Source organism: Tauraco erythrolophus, chromosome Z (assembly GCF_009769465.1).
Source record: "Tauraco erythrolophus isolate bTauEry1 chromosome Z, bTauEry1.pri, whole genome shotgun sequence".
Lineage (NCBI taxonomy): Eukaryota > Metazoa > Chordata > Aves > Musophagiformes > Musophagidae > Tauraco > Tauraco erythrolophus.
Genome location: NC_141496.1, coordinates 51,547,509 through 51,566,823, shown reverse-complemented (window position 1 = coordinate 51,566,823; position 19,315 = coordinate 51,547,509). Strand labels below are relative to the sequence as shown.

Sequence of the window (19,315 nt, the reverse complement as noted above, 5' to 3'; positions counted from 1 at the left end):
TATGCAGTCTTGTTTATGGCACACTGGGAAAGTTGTTTTGAAATGGGTGTTGTAGCATTTAGCCAATCACTCTGGGAGGTGGATGGTCAGAGTGATTGGCTAAATGCTACAACACCAGGCACAGAGTGGGTGGAGAATGGATCGTGAGCAGCCCTGAGGAGAAGGACTTGGGAGTGCTGGTGGACGAGAAGCTCAATATGAGCCGGCAATGTGCTCTAGCGGCCCAGAAGGCCAACCGCGTCCTGGGCTGCATCAAGAGGAGCGTGGCCAGCAGGTCGAGGGAGGTGATTCTCCCCCTCTACTCTGCCCTCGTGAGACCTCACTTGGAGTATTGCGTCCAGTTCTGGAGTCCCCAACATAAGAAGGACATGGACCAGTTGGAGAGGGTCCAGAGGAGGGCCACGAAGATGATAAGAGGGCTGGAGCACCTTTCCTATGAGGACAGGCTGAAAGAGTTGGGGCTGTTCAGCCTGGAGAAGAGGAGGCTCCGGGGTGACCTTATAGCGGTCTTCCAGTACCTCAAGGGGGCCTACAAGAAAGATGGGGAGAGGCTGTTCAGGAGGGCCAGTTGTGATAGGACAAGGAGTAATGGTTTTAAAATAGAGGGAGGTAGATTCAGGTTGGATATTAGGAAAAAATTTTTTACCATGAGAGTTGTAGAACACTGGAACAGGTTGCCCAGAGAGGTGGTGGATGCTCCATCCCTGGAGACGTTCAAGGCCCGGTTGGATGAGGCCCTGAGCAACCTGATCTAGTTGGAGATATCCCTGTTCCTTGCAGGGGGGTTGGACTAGATGACCTTTGAAGGTCCCTTCCAGCCCTAACGATTCTATGATTCTATGGTCAAGCGACCAATTGCCTTGACCATCCTTGTGAACCATATTATATATATATATGGATTTGTAATTAATAAACGGCTGATGCTGCTGATGCTGCTGCTGCCGCTGCTGATACTGCTGCTGCTGCTCCTGCTGTTGGCGTTGGCTCTTTCTCCTGCACCTGAATTCTGTGTCGTTCTTCTCTCCGTCCCCGAGACGGCAGCAACACTACCAGATAGGATTTTTAATCCTTAAGGGAAGCTGTCTGCTCCAGGATCCGACAGAGACTCCTCCAAAACATTTCCAAGTGTTATTTCATGTCCACTTTAAAAACCTGATATCCCAGGGAGCAGCCCAAGACTCCTCCAGGGAAGCTACCCAAGAGGATTTTTCAGATTTATAGGAATATGTCTGCACCAGGATTCAATCGAGATTCCTCCAAAGCATTTCTCAGTTTCACTTGATCTCTGCTTTAAAAACCTGATACCCAGGTAGCAGTCCCGGACTTCTCCAGGGAAGCTCCCCGAGAGGATTTTTCAGCTTTAAATGAAGCCATCTGCTCCAGGATCTGACCGACACTCCTCCAAAGGATTTCTCAGTGTCATTTGTTCTCTGATTTAAAAACCTGATGTTCCAGGTAGCAGCCCCAGACTCCTCCAGGGATGGTACCCATGAAGATTTTTCTAGTTGCAAGAAGCTGTCTTCTCCACTATCCACTCGAGATTCCACCCAGGCAGATCCCAGAGTTTTTGACCTCTTCTTTAGAGTCTTGGTATCCTGGGTAAGAGCCTCAGACTCCTCCAGGGAAGCTACCCGAGAGGATTTTTACAGATTTAAAGGAAGCTGTCTGCTCTAGGATCTGACCGACACTCCTCCAAATCATTTCCCAGTGTCACTTAATCTCTGCTTTAAAAACTTGATATCCCAGGTAGCAGCCCCAGACTCCTCCAGGGAAGCTACCCGAGAGGATTTTTCAGCTTTAGAGGAAGCTTTCAGAATCAGGATCTGACCAACACTCCTCCAAAGCATTTTCCAGTGCCATTTGATCTCTGCTTTAAAAACCTTATATCCTAGGTAGCAGCCCCAAACTCCTTCAGGGAAGCTACCAAGAAGATTTTTCCGGTTTTAGGAAGCTGTCTGCTCCAGTATCCATCTGAGACTCCTCCCAGGCAGATGCCAGAGTTTTTCACCTCTTCTTTAGACTCTTAGTATCCAGCATCGCAGTCCCAGACTCCTCCAGGGAAGCTACCCGATAGCATTTTTCAGCCTTAGGGGAAGCTGTCTGCTGCAGGATCCGACCAAAACTCCTCAAAAACATTGATCAGTGTTAATTGATGTTAACTTCAAAAACCTGATATCCCAGATGGCAGCCCAAGACTCCTCCAGGGAAGCTACCCGAGAGGATATTTCAGCTTTAAAGGAAGCTGTCTGCTACAAAGTCCGACCGAGACTCCTCCAAAGCATTTCCCAGTGTCATTTGATCTCTGCTTTAAAAACCTCATATCCTAGGTAGCAGCACCAGACTCCACCAGGAAGCTAACCAAGAAGATATTTCTGGTTTTAGGGAGCTGTCTGCTCCAATATTCACCCGAGACTCCTCCCAGGCAGATCCCAGGGTGTTTCATCTCTTCTTTTGTCTTGCTATGCCTGGGTAGCAGCCCCAGTCTCCTCCAGGGAAGCTACACGATAGGATTTTTCAGCTTTAGAGCACGTTGTCTGCTCCAGGATCTGACCGACACTCCTCCAAAGCATTTCCCAGTGTCACTTGATCTCTGCTTTAAAAACCTGATATCCCAGGTAGCAGCCCCAGACTCCTCCAGGGGAGACTCTTCCCAGGCGGATCCCAGGGCTTTTAACCTTTTCTGTAGAGTCTTTGCATTCTGGGTAGCAGACGCAGACTCCTCCAAGGAAGCTTACCAAGAAGAGTTTTCTGGTTTTAGGAAGCTGTCTGCTCCAGTATCCACCCAAGACTTCTCCCAGGCATAACCCAGAGTTTTTGACCTCTTCTTTAGACTTTTATTAGTTTGGGTCACAGCCCCAGACTCCTCCAGGGAAGCTACCCGAGAGGATTTTTCAGCTTTAAGGGAAGCTGTCTGCTCCTGGAACCGACCGAGACTCCTCCAAAGCATTTCCAAGTGTTATTTGTTCTCTGCTTTAAAAACATTTTATCCTAGGTAGCAGCCCCAGACTCCTCTAGGGAAGCTATCCAAGAAGATTTTTCTGGTTTTAGGAAGCTGTCTTCTCCAGTATCCACCCGAGACTCCTCCCAGGCAGATCCCAGAGTATTTGACCTCTTCTTTAGAGTCTTGTTATCCAGGGTAGCAACCCCAGACTCCTGCAGGGAATCTAACCGATATGATTTTTCAGCTTTAGGGGAAGCTATCTCCTCCAGGATTTGACCAAGACTCCTCCAAAGCATTTCCCAGTGTCATTTGATTTCTGCTTAAAAACCTGATAACCCAGGTAGCAGCCCGAGACTCCTCCAGGGAAGCTCCCCAAGTGGATTTTTCAGCTTTAAAGGAAGCTATCTGCTCCAGTATCTACCTGAGACTTCTCCCAGGCAGATCCCAGAGTTTTTAACCTCTTTTTATAGTCTTGTTATCCTGGGTAGTATCCACAGACTTCTCCAGGGAAGCTACCCGATAGCGTTTTTAAGCCTTAAGGGAAGCTGTCTGCTGCAGGATCCGACCAAAACTCCTTGAAAACATTTATCAGTGTTACTTATAACTATAAAAACCTGATGTCCCAGGTAGCAGCCCAAGACTCCTCCAGGGAAGCTACCCGAGAAGATTTTTCAGCTTTAAAGGAAGCTGTCTGCTCCAGGATCCAGTCGAGACTCCTACAAAACATTTCCCAGTGTTATTTGCTGTCCACTTTAAAATCCTGATATCCCAGGTAGCAGCCCCAGACTCCTCTAGGGAAGCTACCAAGAAGATTTTCCTGGTTTTAGGAAGCTGTCTTCTCCAGTATCCACCCAAGACTTCTCCCAAGCAGATCCCAGAGTTTTTGACCTCTTCTGTAGACTCTTGGTATCCTGCATAGCGGCCCCAGACTCCACCAGGGAAGATCCCCGATCTGATTTTTCAGATTTGGGAAACTGTCTGCTCCAGTATCCGCCCAAGACTCCTCCCAGGCAGATAATACAGTTTTTGACCCTTTCTTTACACTCTTGGTATCCTGGGGAGCAGCCCCAGACTCCTCCAGGGAAGCTACCCGAGAGGATATTTCAGCTTTAAAGGAAGCTGTCTGCTCCAAAGTCCGACCAACACTCCTCCAAAGCATTTCCCAGTGCCATTTGATCTACACTTTAAAAACCCTATATCCTAGGTAGCAGCCCCAGACTCCTCCAGGGAAGCTTTCCAAGATTTTTACTCTTCTTTAGGATCTTGGAATCCCGGGTAGCAGCTCCAGAATCCTCCATTGAAGGTACCCGAGAGGATTTTTTTTCTTTTAGAGGAAGGCGTTTGCTCCAGGATCCGACCAAGACTCCTCCAAAGCATGTTCCAGTGCCATTTGATCTCTGCTTTAGAAGTCGATAACCCAGGTAGCAGTCCCAGACTCTTCCAGGGAAGCTACCCAAGAAGATTTTTCTGGTTTTAGGAAGCTGTCTGCTCCAGTGTCCACCCAAGACGGCTGCACGCGTGCGTGGGAGCTCTCCCTGGGCTGCCGCATCCCTCGCGGCCCGCGCAGAGGCCCGGGCTTTCTGCGGGCGGAGACCGGAGCTCGGCTCCTCCGCAGGGGGCGCCGGCCCCGCGGGAACTCGCCTCTGGAGCTGTCGGGGCGGCCACGCCGTTCCGCGCCCACTGCCGCGCCGCGCCCCGCGGGCAGCTCCGGGCAGCCGAGGGGCGGCCGCGGCCCCGCGCGCCGAGAGCCGCCGCTGCGCGGCGCGGGGCGGCGGGTCGGGTCGGGTCGGGCGGCCCCGGAGCGGCGGCCCTCGGCCACCGGCCGCTCCGCGCCGGTGCAGCGCGCGGGACGCTCCCGGCGGCGCCGGTCGCGAGAGCTGCCGCCGCGCGGCGGGTCTCTCCGCTGCCCGCGCGTGCCGCGCCGCGGGAGAGGCGGGATTGCTCCCGGGAGCCGCCCGGGGGATCGTTCTCCGTTGGAGGCAGCTCTCCGAGTTGCAGGATGCCTCTCCCAGTTGCGATTACAAATTTATTCGTTTGCATTTTAAATGCATTTGAGAACACGTTTTACACTGAAGTGAACCGGTTTCCTTATGGCCTCGAATGGTTTTCCAAACTGGACGCCCGTCTTGCAGATAGTGCCCCTCATTCTGTAGTGGCGTTTCCCACCTTGAGAAGTTGCTATGTCTTTGGGTGCATCTTCTGCCGACCTCACCGCTGACGCCATCGTACGGCCCACTAACGAGTCATCGAGCGTTTGTCCTCCTGGTGTCTGTCCTACCTTACCTCTGCCTGTCTCATTCTTGGCCAGATTTCCTCTCCTGATTCTTGCCAGTAACTCAGGTCTATCGTCATCTCTCAGCCCACCCTCCTGTGTTCACACGCACCCGTCTGCCCCAGCTCCTGATCGTGTGTCCGCCTACCTCACTCTGGCTTACAGGTACAGTTTACGGTCAGATGAAAACAGGGAACTTTCATTTGTTTTTACACGCAGAAGGGAAAACGCTTGTGTGTTGAGATACAGACAGTGTAAAAAGGGAAGGAAACTCCCTCGGGAAATAGTCACGGATTCACACCCTGGTAGAGGTTGGAAAGGACCTCTGGAGGTCATTGGGCCCAACCTCCTGCCCGAGCAGGGCCGCCTACAGCCAGCTGCCCAGGACCACGTCCAGACAGCGTTCGAGCACCTCCAAGGTGGGAGATTTTGATCTCTTCAGTGCTCTGAAGCATGGTTCAGAAGACCATTGACTACTAGAAACCTCTGCTTCTTCTTGGAGGGAAAGAGTGTTTTCTGCCAGGGTAAGACTGATTAAAATAACACGCAGTTCCAAGTCGAAGCTGGGTTTATTAGACTCTCACAGAATGAATTTCAAATATCAAATTCCACATTTATCACACACAAGGATCAACATCTGAAAGCTTGCTGCTCTTTTTCCAAAAACTCCGGGTTGTAGAGATAAAGACATTCTAACCCAATGTCTTCAGCATGTTAATTTGAAAATGCAAACAAAGTAGAATTCCCTTTAAAGCATTTAATAGCTGAGACAAGCAATGTCAAAAGCTGCATTACAAAAGCAACAACACAACCCGACATTCATGCTACGGGTTTACCTTTCCACAACTATTAGGAGTTGCAGGTCAGTTCTTTCCACCAAAAAGATGCTGTAGCGGCAAAAAGATTATGCTGGCGAAACAAGAACAAAGAGAGCACATTACACTTAAAATACTTCTCCGAGAATTGCAATAACAAGGTAGCTTCTGTCTACCAGAAGACCCAACCTCAGCAAAAAATAACACAGAAGAAGACTGAAAAAAAATAGAGGAATCAAAGAAAAACTTGGGCCGAAACGGTCTACTCTCAGTGCTTAAAGGGACTGGCATACTTTCTGGTTAAGGTAGAATCACTCGAACTGCCAGAATGAGGCACAGCCTCTGACGTAGCCAGGACTGCATCTGCTCACAGCTGCAGGATTAGTAGCTCCTCTAGAACTTTGAGAGACCTCTTCCTCCTGACTCCATGTTTCCTTCCTTTGCCATTTGGTCCACTTGCCTGGAGAAGAGAAGGCTCCGGGGTGATCTTATAGCAGCTTTCCAGTACCTAAAGGGGGCCTACAGGAAAGCTGGAGAGGGACTTTTTACAAGGCTGTGTAGTGATAGGACAAGGGGCAACGGATTTAAACTGAAAGAGGGCAGATTTAGGTCAGATATAAGAAAGAAATTCTTTACATTGAGGGTGGTGAGGTACAGGAACAGGTTGCCCAGAGAAGTTCTGGATGCCCCATCCCTGGAGGTGTTCAAGGCCAGGTTGGATGAGGCTTTGGGCAGCCTGGTGTAGTGGAGGATTTCCCTGCCCATGGCAGGGGGGTTGGAACTAGATGATCTTTGAGGTCCCTTCCAACCCTAACCATTCCATGATTCTATGATTCTATGAATATGTAAATATTTTAAATTACTGTAGAAACATTCATTGCATTTTGGAAAGGGTGTGCTGTCTTGGGACAGGCACCCAAACCTGCACAGCTTTGTAATAAAGTGGTATCTCGGCTCAGCGTGTGGATTGGCTTAATTCACACCCGGCAAACGAACCCCGCTTTTGGGAAAACACTCCAATCTCACACTCCTGCTCTGAAAGCGCTACCTAGCCCAGCTCTACAGGTGGGAATTCGTTACGTGGGAAAGAGAGTGTCAGCCAAAAGCACTGGTGATCTACCACTTTACGGTGGTTCTAATTCCTGATCTCACATGCTGGAAAATACCAAACGCCATTTTTAAGGGAAAACTAACACCAGTGTAATCCTTGCAGCTTTTGATTTGATATGACCAATTCGAACGAGACAAACCAGGCAAGCCTTACTTACAGGATCTCACTTGATTACAGCCCACGGTAAGGGATGCTGGACTGAACTAATTTTCTTTGGAGGCATTCTGAAAGGAAAAGGAACCCAAGAGCTGCTAGACCATGTCAAACTCTACCGTACAGGAGATTTTTGTTTGCTCGCTTGCTTGAAGAGCTAAGAGGCAAGGTCTACTCCCGTGTTCTGTGATTTTAGTTTTTCCCTGCTACTACGAGCACTGTGGTCACCAATATCTTTCTACCCCTCCCTCCTCAGGATACTCACAGGCCTAACACAAGGCTGTAATTCATTGAGCAGACTTGACTCTGTGTCAGAGAGCGAAAGAATAACTGCAGCTATGGCACAGAGAGAGACTTGAAAAACAGGAACAGAGGTGCTGTGGGAAATAAGAGCCACTGGACAATACAGGCCCCTCGACATCAGCCCTGCTAAGACATAGTCATAGGAAATAGTAACAGGGAAGGGATAAAAGTGAAAAGTGCCAGAGGCAAGAGGTAAGCCAGGAATTCCCATTAGGAAGGCTATCAGCAATAGGAAGGACCACAAACAACAAAATCAGCAGGTGAGCTTCTTTAAGAGAGAGTAAACCAACTTTGTCATAGAGAGAAGATCATAGAAGAACAGATCTACTCCCAGATGTTGTTTCTCTTGCACTAAGCTCAGGTTCACCTAAAATTCCAAACTTTAGATGGCCCAAGATCTCTGCAGTTTAATCTTAGACCACTAACTAAGTTAGGAAAATTATCTGCAGTGACAGGCTGAGTGTCTCTCGGTCCACTCTCTTTCTTTCTTTGACTTCTACTGGCGCACTTGGTACATGGAAAGATGCCCAGACTCAACTCCAACCATCCTCCCCACACAGCCCACTGTCAAAATCGCAGGCCTAGAAGGAATTTGGATGAGAGCTGAAAATGCAATCTATCTAACAGCCATGTGACCGCAGCACTTCCACGCTCTTCCTTCTGAATCGAGTGCCAATATTCTAACGTCAATCCTACGTGTACTAAGCAGATGGATTTCCTTTGTGTTTCAGCAGACCCTTCCCTCTTTGAGACGTGTTCTAAAACACCAGATGGATTTGGATCCAGAGTCATACACTGCTGATGAACTGAACCAGAGCCCTGGAAGAATGATCAGAATATTTCCAATCCATGCTTTACTTTACTCATATGGTGAACACACTCAGCTTCAGTTCTAAACCTAAGTCAAAGAACTAAAAACTAAGTTTACAAAAAGTCACAAAAAGGAAGCAATCTTGTAAACGGTTGTCTCTTCTCCAACATCCACTCTCCTCCTCTTCACCGTTTCTTCCACTGCAATACTTGCTGACACTTCATTTCTTCTCTTGACCTTCAAAATATTGCAAACTTGGTATTGATAACATTTGATTTTGTCTTTTCTATTTCAGAACAAAATTCAGAGCTAAGATATGTTCCTATTGTTCATGTGTAGACAATGAAAACCGAAAAGAGGAGGCAGGAAGATCAGCTGCCGTATTCAAACAGAAGATGAGCACTGACAGGCCATCCAGAGAATGATGATGCTCCACAGATTTAAACAAGAAATACTGCTTTCCAGGACATCCTCAGTGCTCCAGTTTTAGCGGATGGTCTTGGAATGTAATTAGCAGGAGAGAGTGGGATTTCCATGCTAGCAGAGAGAGTGGGATTTCCTCTGGGGGAATTCAGACAAGACATCTTCCTTCCTTCTTCAACAGCCTTTAGTAACTTCTTCCTGCTCTTCAGAAGCTCTTCCATGGCTGTGGCTGCAGCAGGATTTCCTGCATCGGAGCTGCTGCCCACATGACCCTGGGGCTCTGGGGACCCTTGGTTGACAATGGGGCGTGGGGGGCATGGAAAGGCAGCAGGAGAAAGGAGAGAAAGCAGCACCGGGAGACCGTGTCAGGGAAATCAGAATTTATTTCTTTTTTTTCAATTAATGGAAGTTGAAGCCCTGCTAGTGCTGCTGGTGGGGTGGCCTCTTGCAGGGTGGGGAAGAGTCCCGGGGGCCGGGGGAACTCCGCTTTGGGGGGCGCTGGGGCCTCCTGCGTGAGCGGTCCCTGTCCTGGCCGGGAGTGGAGGGTCTGTGGCTGCAGTCCTGGGCAGAGAGTCCTGCCACCACCTCCCCCGGCTCCTCCTGGAGCTGCTCCTGCTCTGCAGGGACACGCACAGATGGGGGGCGTCCAGGACCCCTGTGGAGGGCAGCCTCCAACATGCCACTGTTCTCCCCAACGTCAGCACTTGAAGGGCTTCTAGAGGAGGCCAAGTTGGAGGTGAGAGTCCCCAGCTGGGAGCTGCTGCAGCTGGAGCTGCTGGAGCTGGAGCTGGCTGCACAGCTGTCATCCTCCCGATCAGCACGGGAGCGCAGCAGCCTCCGGGCCTCCTTGCTGCACTGGCGCGCAATGATGTCGATGACGCCACGCACCACTGGTACTGCGTATTCCTCGAGGTCATCCTGCAGCACCTCGCCCATGACCTCCACATCTGGACCACAGACACACAGGAATTGCAGGATGATGCTCTCTGTACTATTCACCTCCCACCACCGTGCCCCATATATTGCCCCCAGCTCCTGGCGCAGCCAAGGCAGCACGGGATTGAGGAGATGCCGTTCACTTTTGAAAAGTTCTGCCCAGACCTCAGGCAGGAGGCCACCCACAGCCCTGGCATCTGTCCCTGCAGCCCTCTGCTCAGCTGGGGACAACATCTCCTGCGGAAAAGATGGAGAGGATGCCACTGCGGGGTGGGGGCTGTTTTCAGCTGGGTGACCAAGAGCTGTGCCTTCCTGGTTTCTGTCATCTGGCAACTCTACAGGGACTCTGATGACATAGTCCGGACAGTCATCTTCTTCCGACATAGGAAACCTGACAGTCTCCATCTGTCTTCTGCACAGAGGGCACTGTGGTTTTATCTTTGCCCAACGCAGGATGCAGCCCAGGCAGAACTGGTGGCCACAGGGCATCGCGTTAGCAACGTGATCTCGAGTGTGATGGCAAATGGGGCAGCTCCACTCTGTGTTAGTCGCCATGTTAGTGCTCGACAGAGGGTTGGGAAGAGCTGAGGATGAGGAGCCGCCCTCCCTCGCTGGTGCTGGCGCTGCCAAAGGGTGTGATGCACTGCAAAATGGAGAGAGGCCATGGTCACTCACTGTCCATGGGAGAGAAAGGGAGGGGGAGAGGAGTGGAGGGGGAGGGGAGGGGAGTGGAGGGAGAAACACTGAGGTCCTTTGAAAATTATGACCTTCCTTCTCCCCGAGCCTCATTGCCTGCCCCACGGCCATCCCAGGGAGATGTTTCCCCACACCACTCACCTGCGCTGCGGCCAGCACACCCTGCAGTGCCCAGCTGCCTGAATCAGGCAGGGACAGGGAAACACAGAATGGCTCCGGGACGGGCACCGAGAGCTGCAGACAGCAGCCCCCAGAGCACCACCCAGCACCAGGAGAAGCCTCGCTCCACGCTCCAGACCTTGCAGACACGTCTGCCAGGTGGCCAGGCACGAGCCAGACTGAGCCACACTGTGCCGGTGCCTCAGGGTGAGCAGTGAGGGACACCAGGTGACGTCACAATGGGCCATCTGCCTCCACGGATGCACACACATCTGGGGCTATTGCAGCACCACTCTCCGCTCCCTCTCCTCACCTGCGTCTTCTGCTCGCCTTTGCTGTTCCATGCCAGCCACCAAGGCCTTGGCTGTGTCTGCCATTCAGCCCCGTCAGGTGCTCTTCTGCTTCACTTTCTCCAGTCCAGCCTCCCACCAAAAGAAACAACTCAGCTCTATTTACTTTTTTCCCCACTGGTCCCAACTGGGCTACTTCTGGTCCCAGATCTGGTAGCACAGAAGCAGAGGGACATGGCTGGAATGGGGAGCTAAATCAGGCACATGTGCATGGACCTAAGTTTACACAATTTTGGGTAGTGGAGGTGAGCAATTTTTGCATGCCATTTAAAAAACAAGCCACAAACAAAAACCACGAGTCCATACAGAGAACTGCAAAACAACTGTTGCAATACGTCTAAACGTGGCTCTGTGGGCTCCACTTTTGGAATTTATTTTGACTGACGTGTAACCTCGGTACAAATTCTGCTCCCTCTTTGTTGCATATGGAGAACATCAATCTCTTGCTAATGGTGAAAGGTTGAATCTCGAAGTGTGTATTAGGTGGCAGCGTGTTTTCTGGAGAATCAGGAAATGTCAGTATGAGGCAACGGAAAATGCGTTATACAGCCGATGAAAGCACGTCATAGTACTGGTGGTACGAGGCGTAAGATGTGTAAGTTTGTTTGGATTTAGGAGTTTGCAGATACGTGTGCAGATGGACAGCTGCTTGGCCTTGCCTGCTCTGACAACGTCTGTTCTGAGGATACGATGATCTTAGCATGGTGATTATATTTTTTCTAACAAATAAAATATCATCCAACAAAATTATGATTTAAGGTTAGGACTCTTAAATCTCGCTTCCACATAAAGCACATTCTGATATGGCACAACCAATACAGACAACTGGATTAACTGAAACCCCTTCGTTCTCTTGTGGGTTTTTGACTTTTGTGGCTGTTGCTGGTTTCGTTTCTTTTAGCAGGAATCGAAAGAAAAAATTCCTGCAAGGATGTCCTTAACGTTGAGTGACTTGGCTATAATATTCAAGCAATAAAAGCTGACTGTGAGGCACTGATTTTCCTTTTCATTTCATCCACAGGGAATTAATCCCATTGAGAGTCCAATGGATTTCTTTCACTGAACAGAAATGTTCCAGTTCAAAAATATCTTTATTTTGTGATTTTCCACCCAAAGGACAGTAAAACACCTTGTACCTGCTGTATTAGAGAAAATTCAGTGACTTCTGAAGTGGAAGGCAGCAGTTTTAGCCAAAACAACCACCTAACAGCTTAGAATTTGAAAAGGCTTTAATTAAAGTTCAGGTCAGAATTCACTTGTGTAAATTAAAGCTTTGAAAATCAGAATCTAAAAAAAAAATATTAAAAAAGAACCAAACAGCAAAACAAAAACCTTACTTTTTTTACCAAAAATGCATCTTGAAAATTGGTTTTCTATTTTGAAGGCTTTTTCATGACTTGACGGTTTTCTCCCATGGTGGAAAATTCCTACTGTTATTCGTGTGAAGAAAAATATGCCAAGGGAAGCACAACTCGTTTGGTTTTTTTTGAAATTAGGGTTCAGCTGAAAAAAGAGAAAGAGTAGAAAGGTACTTAGTACGGCACACATTTAGTCGATTAGGAGCTACTAAGATGTCTGTTTCTGAAGAAAGTGAGGAGAGTTTCAAGCAGCATCGGGTTGTTTTGCTGGATCGTTCACGTGTGATACGGCTTTGATTTTGTCAGTAACCTGGTGGTTGGAGACGGATGAAGCTCTTACAGTGCTCTGCGTACCAGACTGCACGTCGACAAGAAGCTTTACCCAGAGAAAGAGAAAGGCTCTTTGCCTGCTAAGGCGGGCGCACAGGTGGCCACGTGGGAAGGGAAGTCACCAGAAGAAAGCAGAGAAAGCCAGGCAGGAGGAAGTTCCTTGTCTGCCCCTCACTTTTGAGTGACAGCACTTTTCCGAAAATGTACACAAGAGATCTCTTATCCCTGGCGTAAAGGTCACTGGGGAATTTTCCAGAGTTGTTGGCTAAAACCTGACTCAGCAAAACTCTGTGGGATTTCAGGAGGTGAGAATTTCACCCATAACGATGCGATGACCGTTTCTTTCCTGAGGCTGAACACTCACAGAGGCTTCAATAGCTCTTTCCCTTCTGCAGTTACATATTTTTCCCCCAGTCTTCAATGAATGAAAAATTCTGTTTGCCTGGAATTCATCCCTTTTTCATCAAGCAGGCAGATCAGATATTTCAGACTCTTAACCCCAATGTCTTTATACAGGAACAGGAATTCACTACTTTAGAGAAAAAAAAAAAAAAAAGATGAAAAGGAAATAAGTTTAAAGATAAAACCCCGAATGACAATTTTCTTGAATTCTTCACTAATCCCCTAGTTCTTTGCTGTTTCCAGCTGGTTAAATGTTCTTTTGCTGTCAATCAATTCCGTACCTTTGACTTCTTCGCACACAGCCTTCTCATTTTCTCGGATAAAGGCTGCTCTCTTCTGCTCCTTAGCATTTAAAGCTGTGCTTTTAGCAGGCTAGTCTATTATTTCCTTAGTATCTACTAAATGTTTGAATTATAGGCCCATTCTTCTTCTGAAACTTTAAAGCTATCCCACCACTTGTTGCTTTCTGAAAACACATACTCTCTGCCTGTTGTTACAAGTGCATGATTCCTTATGAATCTTTTTGTTGTCTATTTCTGGATCAACAAACATTTTTCCAAGTTGTCTTCCAGCCATTTACAAAGCTAATAACGTATGACACTGCCGAGAGATTTATCTAAAGGAATTGAATTTGATGAGATGTTAAACAAGGGGGTTTTTCTCTTCCAGGACTTTTAAGTCATAAACCAAAAATGAAATACAAAAACCTGAGAAGATCTGACGCTGGTTAGCTGAGTGACTGAAAATTGATAGTTAAGAATCAAGATTCAGCTTAAAATCCCCTTCACTAAATTTATTGATTGGTGTCTAGAGCTTAGAGAAGACAAATGGAAAACAAACTAAACAACTATAGTATTTTAAGGCCAAACTCACTACGGAGACACCTCGGCTCTATGTCTCTCACTCCTGATCAGTACGGCTAAAATCACCAGACAGTTTTGTCAACGGTAGCCCTGTCTCTGGCAAGTGTGATGTGTTTCTCAACAGGCCTCTGTAGAAAAGCACTTTTCTGAATCATCCATTGAATTCTTGGACACATAATGCACAGTATTTTAAGCCTTTGATTTCAGGATGCCTAAAACTAAGTGAAATCCTTACAATGTGTACTATTGTTACACCAATCAAGTGCAGGGAGATGATCTTAAATAGCTGCTCTTGAATCAGAGCTGAGCTTCATTGGGATATCTCCTCATGTAGCCCATTATTAACATTACTCCATGGAAAATACCAAGCATATCAGACATGCTGTAAACTAAGTGGATTGAAATCCCTTTCTCTGCCTACCATATGATGCAACGAAACACTAAGTATCCCACAGAATAAGAAGATCCATTTAGTCTCAAAACAACTGGGTTTTGGCTAAGATGAAGGCAGAAGATGATAGTTTGAAAGGAAATTTGATAGCTCTAAGTCATTTTTCAGCTGCTGAGAACACAGATGTAAATTTTTTTAATGTGCCCAATTCAAAACATATGGAATATGGAGCTCACCACAGATGAGCCTTGTTTCCTGCTGAACAAGTTTCCTGAGTGAGTTACATCTCCTGCTTCCTCAGTGTGACGTCCTCGCCCGAGAAGAGGAGCAGCACTGAACAGAATGTGGTTGCATTGGCCACATTCCTGATGGGAATCCAACATGCTGTAAGGCACTTCAGTGTCTTCTCACTCTACCCTTTTCTTTTCAAATGGGCTGAACTGGCTCTTGGGTATTTCTGTCTGCATTTAACATCCTGTCTACTCCTATATGTTCCCCAGCTTCTTTCAGGGAAAGGAAAACTAAGCTACCCTTCATCAGGACATGTGTTCTTAAGGAAAGTACAGTCCAGAGGAGACAGCCAAGAGCAACAAACCACAGTAACCAACGCTTGAATTAAGCACCAGCAAAGCAAATAATTAAAAAGCTCTTCTTCCCATAAAGTAACATTAAAAACCCACCAAAACATTGCTGCTTGCGAGACAAAAAGTCAGTAAAAGAGAACATGAAATGGGCCTCAAATATATATATAACTTAGTATGGTGGATAAAAAACCCACCAAACCCATACTTTGTGAAAAGCAATTTTATTTTTTTTTTAACGTTTCATGACTGACATACACAGAAAATTGGGTCATACCTACTTATCCACAGAACATGCAAACATGTTACGGTCACAGGGCCAGACTTACCTTCTCTATTGCTCAGACAGTACATTCCAAAATGAATATAACAGAAATGTCTTCTACACATGAGAAGGAACCACTCTTAATTCCCTCAGTCCTTTATCTCTCTTCAGACTAACGACAGCATCAGGTACTGCTATATACATTGTTTTGTGAAACCATGAGCTGGTTAGGAAAGTTTTGTTTAGTTTTGCTTTTGTTTAGTGTTGATACCTAATTAACTACTCTGATTTTCTTAACTTTTGTCTTTCAGCCATCAATTTTTTAAAAAATTGTCTCTCAATTTCCTAGTGTCACAACTTCTCCCATGTTTTCCTCCGTAACTTTCAGAAGTCTCATCTCCAAAAGCAGTACACCCACCACCAATCCGCATAAATACACAGAGACTCTGTCACAGCCTACTGTAGTAGCATATCAAAGAACTGTGCATTCAGAGGTAGAATGCAGTCTACATCAAACAAGCACACAAGGATAAAAGCTGGTTATGAAAGCAATCAAGAAGAAATATTTTAACGCATCCAAGACAAAAAGCAAGATTTGTTAAAAACCAAGAGGAAAGAGTTCAGAATATCGTCCACATAAGCTGTCAAAACCGAAAAGTTTCAATGCTGCAAGTAATATCAAGTATTCCCTAACTAAATGGTTAGTTATGAAGACAAAAAGATGAAAAAGAGTGAGAAAAAAATAGTAAAATGCTTTAAGCACTTCCATAGTGCACTGTGCTTTTTTAAAAAAATCTAGCATGCAATGGGCATTCATACACTTCACACACCAGCTGTGATAGAAAATGGAAATAACACGAAAAATAATACAAAGTGTTAAGCTGATTACCTCCGCTACAAAGTTTTTCCTTCAGACGCACCTTCATTTGAGTAAGAGTCCACATCTGCACTTCCAGGTATTCTATAATGCTTCTCCAATGCCTTTTTATGTCAGCTTACCTTTCCACACAAGACCTTAATTTCTCTTCAGACGAGAGAGAGAAAAACAGGTGACAAAGACGTGACCTTCCTCCTTTTCTCGGCACTCATCTATTTACCCCAATTCTATTCCACGATTCATGCGTCTTCTCCGTCTATCCCTTGTGTCCTTACCCTCTGAGTTCCCAGCTTTCTTCTCACACCCAAAACATGCACTCCACTAATCCATGTTCTATCTTTCTTTTATCCTTGGATGAATTGCATGTGCCAGTTAATGATTTCCACTTAAATTCACATCCCCTTAAAATTCCCTTACGACACTGTGGGAAAATAACTGAAATTGAGGAAAATGGAGAAATACAGCTTTGCAAAGTTCAGCTCAAAGGCTGCAGTATTAGAGCAGCTTTGAGGTGAGACACAGTTGCTGCTCCCAGGACGGACACGGCCTGCTGGTCAGATGAAATGAGCAATGTCTTTGAAGTGGGGATTAGAGTGGTGCGGAGGTACCATGGCTCATCCCTGTTATCAGGGGCAAAGAACATCTGGTAAAGATAACCATCTAATTGCCATCAAGGAAGATGGATCACAACTGTTGCCCCAGGAAATCTTGTCCTTTAGTTGAACTTTGCTCATTATAATGTCATTATAATACCAAAACACACCTCCACCTCAAAAGCTACCCACCTCCGGGCTGCGACCACCCCTCACTGAGCTGGCGCCCTGAATTTCTTCTTGCCTATGCCTTTAAATCGAAGCGAGAAAAGTTTACACCAATCCTAATAGAGGTATGTATGAGTAGAGTCACTCGAGCTCCACCTGAAAGTAAAGGTATAAAATGGCAAAAGACAAAGGGGATGTTAGGGAGAAGCCCCTCCATCGAAACGTCCGGGATCAGTCGATGGGCTGAACCTCTCTTCTCCCCCCCCACAGGGACGCCTATTGGGTAAGAGCTCTGTGTTACGTGCTTTGATTTACTAACATCTTACTAGCTATTTGGTATTATCACTGATGAGTAATAGTTTTGTATTATCACTGCAGTATTTCAATTAAAGTTGTTTTTGTGGTCAGTCACTATCACCGGCTATCCAAGAATCTATATCCTGTCACCAATAAAATCTTATATATACAAAAGTTCTGGAGACTTTTGCCCTTATTATAAGGAGGTTGGGCTATAGTACTACCGACCCGGTGTACTCGCCAAAATTATATTCAAAGGTTCTAGGAACCTTTGCCTTTACGTAAGGAGATTGGGCTATAGTATTACCAAACTGATATATTCTGAATATTCTGTAGCTTACCGTTTCCAATCCATGCTTTGCTTTACTCATATGGTGAATACACTCAGCTCCATTTCTAAAAATAAGTCAAAGAAGTAAGAACTAAGTTTACAAAAAGTCAAGCATTTACTTCAAGCATTTCATTAGAAATCAGGATTTTAGGACCTCTAGCCAACAAGGTAGATACCCTGAATCTATATTGGTACTCATGCTTCAAAGTCTCATGGAAAAAAATGAAAAAAATATGCACTCATGCCAGTATTAGGCTTTCTGCTTTTCTACTAAAACCAAGATGCATTTAAAGAGAAAAAGAGTGTGACATGACACGGAAAGGGGGATGAGCAGTGAGTTGAGAAAGCTTGCAAACCCTACCTTAGAATCACCACGAGAAGTTTAGTTACCAAACAAGCCAATGGCAAAGATGGGTGAGATCATTCACATGCACAGACAACACGTGCAATTCCATGAGACTTTAAAGCACTTTGAGAGCAGTAAGCTCAAGCTGAGAGGCAGCATTCAGCAGCCGACTCAGGACAACATGCTGGGATGCAGCTAGAAAGCTCTTCCTGGTCCTTCCCTTGTCACCCCTGGCTCAGGTGCGCAAGCCAGTGCACTGCTTTGTCTAGTTGCTGAGTTCCTGTCCCGCTCTGATTCTACAGGTAACATTAACAGAAAGGAGATAACAGGAAGACCTCTAGTTCATGGCACGGGAACCCGAAAGTGTATGACAACTTTTCTCCAAACATGGGCAATGCTGCTTAGATTCTATCCCTAGGGAAAAGAAGGAAGAAGACAAATGGGGCAAAGGATGACACAGGAATGAAACATGAGGAAGGTACAAGAGACATTAAAAATATTGATACGTGCACCGGAAGACTATTTTGTAGTCAACTCACCTGTTCGTACCCAACTGTGGGCATGAGGTCTCTCTTCCGACATCCACTCTCCTCCTCTTCACTGTTTCTTCCACTGCAATACTTGCTGACACTTTGTTTCTTCCCTTGACCTTCAAAATATTGCAAACTTGGTACTGATAACATTTGATTTTGACTTTTCTATTTCAGAACAAAATTCAGAGCGAAGATATGTTCCTGTTTCGCAAAATTGTTCATGTGTACACAATGAAAACCAAAAAAAGGAGGCAGGAAGAAAAGATCAGCTGCTGTATTCAAACAGAAGATGAGCACTGACAGGCCATCCAGAGAATGATGATGGTCCACAGATTTAAACAAGAAGTACTGCTTTCCAGGACATCCTCAGTGCTCCGGTTTTAGCGGAGGGCCTCGGAACGTAATTAGCAGGAGAGAGTGGGATTTCCATGCTAGCAGAGAGAGTGGGATTTCCTCTGGGGGAATTTGGACAGGACATCTTCATTAATTCACTTCATCTTCAGACACTCACCCGTACTGAAAACAAACCTACCCTGAGCTCTGGTTCAACAAAAACTTTCCAAAGAAGCTGAACTTTCTCCTTGATGACACACAGAGCACCTAGGAAACGACTTCATTATTCAGCAATATTGACCTTATGCAGACTCTCCCAGTGAAGGAACCTTCGGACAGCCCAGCTCAAACTTGCAGAAAACACATTTAACTGAAGCCAGCAGGGCTCTCAGGTCCTGAGGCAGGACTTGATTGAAAGTCCGATGGAATCGACAGAGATTCCTCTCAACTTGCCTGGTTCTAGGTGAGAATTCAGGGTCACTTTACATTGCCTGACTGACCCAGAAACAGCAGAACTATAGCATTGCCTATACATACATATATATATATATACATATTCTGCTTCTCTAGACTATTTAGAATATAACTTTAAAAAAAAAACCCACAAAACAAATACACAAAACTTACAATATCATCACTGCCCTTGTTTACTTCTTGACCTGTAACAGAGATATTAT

General features: G+C 46.3%; 1 protein-coding gene across 1 annotated transcript; it reads right to left on the bottom strand.

The window, feature by feature from the left end:
* Positions 1 to 9,249: 9,249 nt before the first annotated feature.
* Positions 9,250 to 10,320, bottom strand: LOC147526402 (uncharacterized). Its single transcript, XM_086628740.1, has one exon. The coding sequence runs from the start codon at positions 10,318 to 10,320 to the stop codon at positions 9,250 to 9,252; it is 1,071 nt and encodes a 356-aa protein (XP_086484866.1).
* Positions 10,321 to 19,315: the final 8,995 nt, after the last annotated feature.